Source organism: Azolla caroliniana, unplaced genomic scaffold, assembly GCF_043228905.1.
Source record: "Azolla caroliniana isolate FFs.n. ecotype wild unplaced genomic scaffold, voAzoCaro1.0.p SCAF_9, whole genome shotgun sequence".
Lineage (NCBI taxonomy): Eukaryota > Viridiplantae > Streptophyta > Polypodiopsida > Salviniales > Salviniaceae > Azolla > Azolla caroliniana.
In genome coordinates this window covers 20,653,998-20,663,831 of record NW_028230444.1, presented here as the reverse complement: position 1 = coordinate 20,663,831, position 9,834 = coordinate 20,653,998, and the positions used below count along the sequence as shown (strand labels likewise).

Here is a 9,834-nt window from a genome sequence, read left to right as displayed (position 1 = left end):
TATATGTATATGTAGTATGTATGTATGTATGTACGTATGTATGTGACTCACATGAACCCTTTCTTCAACACTACATCGTATGAGAGGCGGACTTTAGCTTAGGCTTCAATGATGGCATCCCGCTCATGCGAATCCTTTCTCTTCTGTTGCAGAATCTGATCAGGTTCTCTCTCTCTCCGAGCTTCTCTTTTTTGTGCTGTAAGACAGTATATGACAGGTTTTCTGCTCTCTGCTCGTTTCCTTTAGTATGACTGAGATGTGATTTTCATTTTTGTTGAGATAACTTTCCAAAGTAAACATGGATTCAAGATCAAGAGAACATTACTAGAACTGAACTCTGAGAAGGTTGCATAAGAAAGAAATGCCGAACATGGGAATATAATTTGTATACAAGGAACCCCTACAATCTTACAATACAAAATCTTACTATTTGAGAATGCCTGCAAGGCCTTGAAAGATTTGGCTAGACTTTCATGGGCCAGCCTTCTCCATCATTTGTCAAATGGTGGTGGGGTTTGGGTAGAGGGTGACGTTCTTTTCTCTGATGTGGTTGAAAGCTGAAAACTTACACACCAAATTTTCCTCGCTTTCAATCTCACATTACATAATTTGCAAAAAAATGCAGCGCTAGGTAAGCTGAGGACTCGTCCTACCTCAATCTCTACTTGGTAAGAGGAAACTTTGAGGTAATTTTTGGAGATGCCATGGTTCAAATCCTGCTGCCAAGATTCATTGTATGGAATAATGCTTCCACCATTGTGGGGATGCTGCGTGTTCTTAATGTCGAGGTTATTGTTGAACCATTTCATCACATCTGAGTTTTATGATCGTTCTGCATGTTCTGTTGTCACCATTTGCGTTAATGCTTTAGTTGCCTTACATATAATTCTTTGAGGTGGCATGGTTCAAATCCCGTTGATGAGATTCATTGTCTGGCATAATTCTTCTATCATCATGGCTGGTGCCGAAAATTCAGCAACAATGATCTTGTGTGGGCTGGATGATTTACGATGTAGCATCCATAATTACATCTTGACTAATAAACTCTCTACTTGTGTTCACATGTACATGGGGAGGACTGGATCCCATATGGATGCATTGTACACGAGTGTATGATGGGCCATGATGTTGAATAACCATACTTTGGAGTGGTGCTCCTGGAAGTGTGCCTGGTGGCATTGCCATTATAGCATGGCTTGAGTTGCATACTCTGAAGTAAACACGTTGGATCATAAGGAAGACCACATTCATGCTTGTAAATGCAACTCCTAGATATACATAGGAATCCAGTACTTCAACTTGCCATCCTGATAGGTAAAGACAGTGTGTCAGCAAGTTACTGCAGTTGAGATCATGGCCTTAGTATGTCCTAGGTTTACTGTGAGCGCGTTTTCACAGTAAAAACCATTTAGGGGATCTAGATGACGTTGTAGATCTGCATGAGATTCAGTGAAGAAGAATATGTCATCAGCATAAAGAAGATTGTGAATGGAACCTTGCTTTGGTCCCCACTTTACGGCTCATGGGAGAGTCATGTCTTGGAACTCAAGAACCTCACCACGTTTCCCATTCCATTGATCATGGGAGAGTCACATACATCTTGGGAGCGAAGAACCTCACTACAGTTCCCATTCCATTGAACATCATGGAAGAGTCATGTTTTGGGACTCAAGAACCTCACTATGGTCCCTGATTCATGGTTCATGACAACATATAATATCTTTTGTCCTCATTGAGATTCAGTGACGAAGAATATGTCATCAGCATAAGGAAGAATGTGAATGGAACCTTGCTTTGGTCCTCACTTCCCGGCTCATGGGAGAGTCACATCTTGGAACTCAAGAACATCACCACGTTTCCCATTCCATTGATCATGGGAGAGTCACGTCTTGGGAGCCAAAAACCTCACTACAGTTCCCATTCCATTGAACATCATGGAAGAGTCATGTCTTGGGACTCAAGAACCTCACTATGGTCCCTGATTCATGGTTCATGACAACATATAATATCTTTGGTTCTCATTGAGATTCAGTGACAAAGAATATGTCATCAACATAAGGAAGAATGTGAATGGGTGTATCTAATCTGGGAATTCCCTCGTGGCCTCCATGAATGATGTAATCTGCTACCTCATTGATGCAGAGTCCGAAGAGACTCAAGAACCTCACCACGTTTCCCATTCCATTGATCATGGGAGAGTCATGTCTTGGGACCCAAGAACCTCATCACCGTTCCCATTATATTGAACATCATGGAAGAGTCATATATTGGGACCCAAGAACCTCACAATGGTCCTCTACGTCTTTACACATGTTCTGGAAAGGCCCTCTACCAAGGCCTTATCAAACATGTGGATAGGAACAAGTGTGCGTATTGCATATATGAGGTGTTCGCCTTGTAGCTTGTATCCCTGTATGGTCAGATGATTGTACATATTGAAGGTCCCATGACCTTCTCAACCTTGTATGAGGTAAAGAAATTGAAGGTAGTAGGGTGCATCTCAGATTATCATGGTAAAAGGGAGGGACGTGATACAAACTTTCCACATATGAATCCCATAGTTGTGGATCCTTGATCAGGATCAGGTTTTGGGGTTCTTGTGTCAAGCAGCAGCCAAGTCTTTGCTCATGAAAAGGTGGTATCAATCCCAATGCTGTGCATTATAATGGTGCAATTGTTTTGGCACGTAAAGGTTCACATTTGCTTGTGAACATTTTGTTATGTAATCTCTCAAAGGTTTATGTTTGTTGGAAGTTTCAATACATCCTTTATAATCCTGGTTGTACCAATGATTTTGGAGCATATTCCTAGGAATCTGGCGTCTGGATGTATGATAAGGAAAATGATTGATGGCGAGATATGGAGTATGGTACAGAGTTGGAAGGTGTGGGTATCAAGGGGTGTGGTTGGATCTAGATTGTAAGAGTCCTTAATGGACATGTTGAATATAAGTTTCCACAAGTTCATAGGTAAAGTGAATGACTGTGCATTAGGCTTATAGTGTGGATGCGCATATATGTTCTGAACACAATCTCGAAGTGGATATATAAAGGGATAGTTACCCTATTGTACACTCTTCTTGATCATTCATTCAGTTATGATGTTGATATTTATCCCAGTACACCCTTGTAATGATGGCTTGCATGAACTATCAAGTGTACATGTTCATATCCAAACTATGTGCTAGAAGCTTCTAACTATGGCATAGCACATAGCCAGGGCTTCAGCTTGGAGGATTTGGTGTGTAAAAGGGTAATACCCTCACCTTCAATTTTCTTGATAACATGTTTAATTTGATTTGTTTGTTGACGTAGGAACTTGATGCAAAATTCATCTTTATAGTAGATTATAGATACCATGCAAGTAGTATAGAGAATTTTTATGATTTGCTGTTGTATTACAGGTTACTTATTGTAAAAGCCTGAGTATGGCATCCGGTGGTGCATTCGGCGGTGCTCGTGGATTACAACCTGTTGCTCCAGAAAAGGGAGTTTTTCCTTTGGATCATTTCCAACAGTGCAAGGAAGTGTGTGTTTTCTCTTTTTTTTATCACTCTGTTTAATGTTCCTTTTGTAGTGGTGGTGGTTTTCTGCAGTTAATGTTCTCTGATGTGCATTTTCATCAAGCACAGGCTATGAAAGACTACATGTCTTGTCTCGAGCAAAACAAACTTGAAGCTGAGAAATGCCGAAGCTTATCAAAACGTTATCTCGAGTGCCGCATGGAAAAGTAGGAGTCTTCTTGGCTAAGCTTTGATAGGGATGGTAAAACATGCTTTGCTAGTATGTTTTGAAATATATTCATATACTCTATTTTGCAGAAACTTAATGGCAAAGCAGGATTTGGCACAGCTTGGATTTAAGGAGAAAATTAGTTCAGATAATAGTTTATCTATGGAAAATCAGCAATGACTGTACTATTTTGTTGAAGATGTGATATATAACCTCTGATCCAAAAATATTCAAGAGCAAGCTTTCCAGATGATGCCATGCATTCTCTTCTGTAATAGGTGGGAAACCCAAGCTTGAATTTGAAATGGTAAGCCCCACACAACAAATGATTACAAACAAAATGGTACCAGATCACTTTCATCTCTTCTAAAGACCAGACATTCAAAGAAGAGGACATACATGCATTATCAACTTATCTCTTTTGAGACATCTCATTGAGAAGTGTGGTAATACAGTTTTCCTGTTATCATTGAGATCAATGGGGTTTTCTTTCATTGGCAGCGAATTTGATCCAAATAATAAATATTGCATGTATGGCAACTCACCCCAAGAAGTTGGTGATGTAAATGGCGTCAAATAAAAAAAAGAGTTTTTGTATGAAACCACAACAGCACAAAAGTTGGCTAGGTCTGGTCACAGGACGAAGGATTCCATTATCAGATGCAATTTGAAAGGCCTTGTGATAAGATATTTTCACAAATCATTTAAACAGTGCTTGTGTAGAAGTTAGAAAAGCATGTAAATGTTACTTTAATATGTTTCACCTTTTTGGTGATATACTGTCTATTTTCAGTCCCTTCTTCTGAATGCCCTGTGTGAAATGTATGTCATTTATACGAAATTTCTCATAACATTTGTTGTGGCCACAACATTCATGTGAACCTAGCCTAAGGTTGTAAGTCATTATTCAAAACGGGCATATGATTTGTAATGCATATGTGTGAATTTGAGGAGTAATAAATATATTGGGATATTGATTATAATAAGATTAGGAAATAAAGAATAGTAACCAATGACTAAAATTGAACTTTAATGAGAATATTCCTCTTGAGAAGATGTTAATATATCTTTCTTTCTTTCTTGAGAAAGCTATCTATTTATTTATTTTTTTCAAAGTACTTTTCCATGTTTAGCAAAAGATTATATTTTTGTGGGGAACATTTAAATTTCCATGATGCAAGTGATTGGAAGTATGTAGTTTATTGATGTATGAGATTTAAATTGATTGCAATAATACATGCATGGGCAATAGATTTAAGAAATGTGAGGGCCAACACTATAGAGATGGTTTGTTTGTTTCTATGGTAATGAGTCATATAGTTTACCTTTTCCTAAATCTTTTTAAGGTTTGTTGGAGTTAGGACAGCTTGAGTATCACCTAATCCCTCATGACCTACAAATAATGAAGATAAATATTGACAAGTTCATTGCTCGTAGGCCCACTGCTCAAAGATGCAAAAAGACTATTCTTAAGTCACTCAAGTCTGCCAAATATGGCAACTTTGCTATACATAATAGTATACATATATAGAAAATCATACACATTGCATGTGTAGGCTCATTCTATGCTTAGTTGATCTAGGCATCTACATTTTGATGATTTAGAAACCCCGTACCTTCATGTCCCACTTGATAGGCATCTCTCATTGTCCTTGAATTACATCCTCAATCAACTCTTTAGCACTAACTCATGAACAATGAACAATGATCTAGTCACCAATTGATATCAATGATTTCCAACCCTCAGTTTGACACTTTGTTGATCTTCCTTAGCCTTTGATAGATTTCAAGCAGATAGTAAGAGGAGTCTTTGTCGATGCATGAATTTGAATATCCTCAATCTAATTATTCCATAGGGTGAAGTTTGCTCCATCAAACTTGCAAATATTCGAGCCTTATTGACTCATTGATATGGTGGTTATCTTCAAGCGATTTTGCTCCCACCTCAACAAAACTCTTTCTCTTCTTCTCAACAACTGATTAATCATCTCTTCACTTCTGCAAGTCTTTCAAAAAGTTATAGATGTCATGGAGCACAGAGCAATAATAGAACATAAAAAAGACAAAAAAAAAGGAGAAGCAATAGCAATGAAGATAAATATGTGAGTTGATTTCGATAGAAACCAATACACCCAATGTTTGGTGTTGACCTTCTCAAAAACAATGAGAGTTGGAACCCCCCATTTATATTCAACCAAGTATACAAAAGGGATGTCATCACCTTGTACCTTTCTATGCAAAACAAGTGACCACACTTATAACATTAGGTAGACAGTAGAACCATACAATATGTTAACCAATATGAACTATTAAATTTGTTAATGTCTAGCATCAAATTGGCTATAACACGAAGTTATTCCTCTTTAGCTTATTGCGAATGAATTTTGTGCTCATATACTCATTGTTGGAGTTAGAGAAAGCTAAGTATGGCCTACTCCCTCAAGACCCAAAAAGATCCTACGCCATAGCTACAAGGAAGAAGACAAACGGGAACAAGATCCTGACGGTTTAGCATGGCACTCAACAATAGAAAGCATACTTGGCCAACAATGTTGGGCTTCACTATTCACAGTAACATATAAAATATCATCTATAAGACCTCTGCCATCATTGGTAGGATCGATCAAGTGATGAGTAGTTGTGCAACACCAGACTCGAGACGATACTTCTTCGAGTTTATAGAATTGAGAAGCCATTCAAAGATTTTCATATGAAGCGATGCAAAGTGTTTTAGAGCGGATCGATTAGACCCACTCGCCCGGTAGTTGCTCGAAGGACATTCTGAGCTCTACCCACTTTCGAAAGCTTCACTTACCACAACACATTCGATCGCTCGGAGAAGTGATCCACATTCGGGGTCTATTGATCGATCCACTTCGAATATCAAATACAGCCTGATTTTGAGGGGTTGGGGGTATATTTCTGAATAATTTTCCGTGTACTGGGATCTTTGAGCTATAATCTCGAGCTTCTTGTTTCACATCGATGAAAGCTTCTTGTTGGATCATGCAGAGCTTTGCTGAGATCAAGCTCTGCACACTGATGGGGAGCTATGGCTGGAAAAAGAAAAAAACGAAGGAATTTCATCATAGGAAACGATGCTTTTGCTCACCATCATCGTCAGTTGAGAGCGTTATCACGAAGCCCACATGAGAAAGTATTCGCTCTTGCTTAAATCTTTTGCACAACAGAAGGATCTATGTCAAGGAATCAGAGTACATGCTGATGTAGTAAAATTAGGGTTTCTGGACCAAGATATCTATGTGGGCAGTTCCTTGGTAAATATGTATGCGAAATGTGGCTCACTTGAAGAGGCACAAGAAGTATTTGATAGGCTTCCTATACAAAATGTAGTGGCATGGACTTCTCTCATAGAAGGGTATTCCCATCATGGCTACGATGAGGAAGCACTGAAATGTTTTGAATATATGCAATGCAAAGGAATATTTCCAGATGCCTTTGCATTCATTTGCATCTTGAAAGCTTGTGGTAATATAAGAGACGCTGAAAAGGGCCAAAAAATACATTCTCAGATCGTCAAGGGAGGAGGTTTTCAGGAAAAGGATGAGGATACTATGCTTGGCACGGCATTGGTGGATATGTACATAAAATGTGGTATGATTATGAAAGCACAAGTAGTATTTGATGAGATTAGGATAAGAGATGTAGTATCGTGGAGTGTGTTGATCACAGGATATGCCAAACATGGAGATGGCCAGAAAGCACTTGATTTCTTTGAACAAATGCAGAGAGAGGGAGTGTTGCCTGATGTGGTCACGTTTCTCTCTATCTTGAAAGCTTGTGGTAGCATTCGAAGCCTTGATAAGGGTCAAAAAGTACATGGTGAGATTATTAAAGAGGGCCTTTTGTTCCTGGATAAGGGTAGATTGATTGGAACTGCATTGGTGGATATGTATGGTAAATGTGGGGCACTTGCAAAAGCACAAGAAGTCTTTGATAACCTTCATGATCGAGATGGAATAGCTTGGAATGTGTTGATTGCAAATTATGCTGAACATGAGCATGCTGAAGAAGCATTGAAATGGTTCAAATCTATGAGCTGTGAGGGATTGTCTCCGGATGCAGCTACTTTTGTTTCTGTCTTAAAAGCATGTGGGAGCATCAACATAGGGAAGGAAGTACACGCCAAGATTCTAAGCCAGCCATTGGTAAGGAATAATATTATGGTAGGGAATGCATTGGTGAATATGTATGCCAAATGTGGTGAACTCACTCAAGCAAAAGAGATTTTTAGTGGATTTCTAGCTAGAGATGTGACTTGCTGGAACACAATTATCACAGGAAATAGTCAATATGGGCAAGATGAAGAAGCATTGAATCATTTTGGATCATTGCAACGCGAGAGCATCTTGCCAAATATGGTCACTTATTTTTGCATCTTAAAGAGCTGTGGTAATCTAGGGGAGGTCGAGAAGGGCAAAATGATACATACTCGGCTTCATAAAGAAGAATTGTTTGATAAAGAGATTCTTCTTCAGAATGAATTGATTCATATGTATGCCAAATGTGGTGCACTTTTAAGAGCAAGAAAGGTGCTCGAAGAAATTAAGATTCGGGACATTGTATCTTGGACTGCACTCATTTCCGGCTATGCTCAAGAGAAACTTATTGAAGAAGCCTTCGGCTGCTTGAAACAAATGCAACATGAAGGCCAATGGCCCAATGAGGTCACTATCATTTGCATCTTGAAAGCCTGTAGCAGCACAGGAGCACTGGACAAGGGTATCGAAATACATGAATATATCAGTAGAGAAAGGATATGGGAACAAAATACTCAAGTTTGGAATGCATTGGTGGATATGTATAGTAAATGTAATATGCTCACAAAAGCACAAGAAGTGTTTGATGAGCTTTTGGTTCGAGATATTGTCTCTTGGACAACACTTCTTTCAGGATATGCACAGCAAGGGCATGGAGAAGAGGCACTTCAATGCTTTGAAAGAATGCACTGTGAGAGTGCTATGCCAAATGTGGTTACTCTTGTTTGTATGTTGAAAGCATCTGGTAGCATTGGAGCAATTAATAGGGGCAGAGAAATACATGCCAAGATAATAAATGGGCAACTGCAAGAAGATGTCTTGGTGGGCAATGCATTGTTGGACATGTATGCAAAATGTGGCATAGTTGAAAAAGCTCAAACTGAATTTAATGAGATTCAGTGCCAAAATGTGGTATCTTGGACTGCCCTGATAGCTGGATATGGCCATCTAGGCTATGATGAGATGGCTATTGAATTATTCAACAAGATGATAGGAGAAGGTATAGAGCCAAATGCAGTCACGTTTAGTGTAGTCCTTAATGCATGCAGTCACTCTGGTTTGCTTGACATGGGCCAATTATACTTTGAGTCGATGAGCAAATGCTACAACATTATCCCTACTTCAGAGCACTACACATCCATGGTTGATCTTTTTGGTCGGCTCGGATTGTTTGAGCATTCAATAGCACTGATAGAGAAGATCCCAACTTCAGACTATCTTCCAATGTGGGCAGCACTATTGGGTTCTTGTCAAAGATTGGGAAATATAAAACTTGGAAAGTTTGCCTTCGATTATGCAGTACAATTAAATGAAACTGATTCTGTGCCATATGTATGCATGAGAAACATTTATGCAACTGTTCATGTGGAGGAAGATGCCAACGAGATTGAAGCCAATGACGGATATGCCCATTAGCATGTGGATGAACCATTGTTTATCTGAGATTATTTTGTTTATTTTATAAATTTGTGTATTTTGTCACAACCCTAACATTTCCATCATTGAATGGCCATTAACAAAAGAAGCCTGAAGAGGAGAAGGCTAGAGTCATAAGTATACATCAGAGATGTACATTTAAGCACTAATGAACATCAACGAAATAGTAACAGTTGTTGATGCAGATGTCAATGAAGCTACAACTCAAAAACAAACTAATTTTTCTATCTAATGCAACTAGGTATGCCTATGAAACTCGTAGGATGGCAGAATTGGTGGCTTAAGCTGATTAAGAACCAAAAGAATCAGTAGCCTTACGTACCTCATGTAATAAAAGAAACATTAAGCAAAAAACCAAAGTAAATAGAGCTTTAGGGAGAGAGATC

The 9,834-nt window shown here is 38.8% G+C and overlaps 2 protein-coding genes across 3 annotated transcripts; both read left to right on the top strand.

Moving 5' to 3' along the window:
- The first annotated feature begins 53 nt into the window (after positions 1–53).
- LOC147860551 (uncharacterized) lies at positions 54–4,538 on the top strand. 2 transcript variants are annotated; one of them, XM_087324991.1, is made up of 4 exons: positions 54–163; positions 3,404–3,526; positions 3,632–3,729; positions 3,821–4,538. In XM_087324991.1, the coding sequence occupies exons 2-4, from the start codon at positions 3,428–3,430 to the stop codon at positions 3,909–3,911; spliced, it is 288 nt and encodes a 95-aa protein (XP_087181117.1). In that variant the 5' UTR covers positions 54–163; positions 3,404–3,427; the 3' UTR covers positions 3,912–4,538. The 2 variants fall into 2 exon arrangements, with proteins under 2 accessions (XP_087181117.1, XP_087181118.1); XM_087324992.1 differs by lacking the exon at positions 54–163 and adding an exon at positions 1,796–3,252.
- A 2,083-nt stretch (positions 4,539–6,621) lies between these two features.
- LOC147860550 (pentatricopeptide repeat-containing protein At3g09040, mitochondrial-like) lies at positions 6,622–9,477 on the top strand. The gene has a single exon (XM_087325055.1). It carries the CDS (start codon positions 6,881–6,883, stop codon positions 9,425–9,427), a length of 2,547 nt encoding a protein of 848 aa, XP_087181181.1. The 5' UTR covers positions 6,622–6,880; the 3' UTR covers positions 9,428–9,477.
- The last annotated feature ends 357 nt before the right edge of the window (positions 9,478–9,834 follow it).

Excerpts from the sequence above, each read along its gene's own strand:
- LOC147860551 (XM_087324991.1), top strand. The coding sequence starts at position 3,428 with ATGGCATCCGGTGGTGCATTCGGCGGTGCTCGTGGATTACAACCTGTT. Across the intron at positions 3,527-3,631 it reads ATTTCCAACAGTGCAAGGAA|GCTATGAAAGACTACATGTC; the intron begins GTGTGTGTTTTC and ends CATCAAGCACAG. Across the intron at positions 3,730-3,820 it reads CTCGAGTGCCGCATGGAAAA|AAACTTAATGGCAAAGCAGG; the intron begins GTAGGAGTCTTC and ends TCTATTTTGCAG.
- LOC147860550 (XM_087325055.1), top strand. The coding sequence starts at position 6,881 with ATGAGAAAGTATTCGCTCTTGCTTAAATCTTTTGCACAACAGAAGGAT.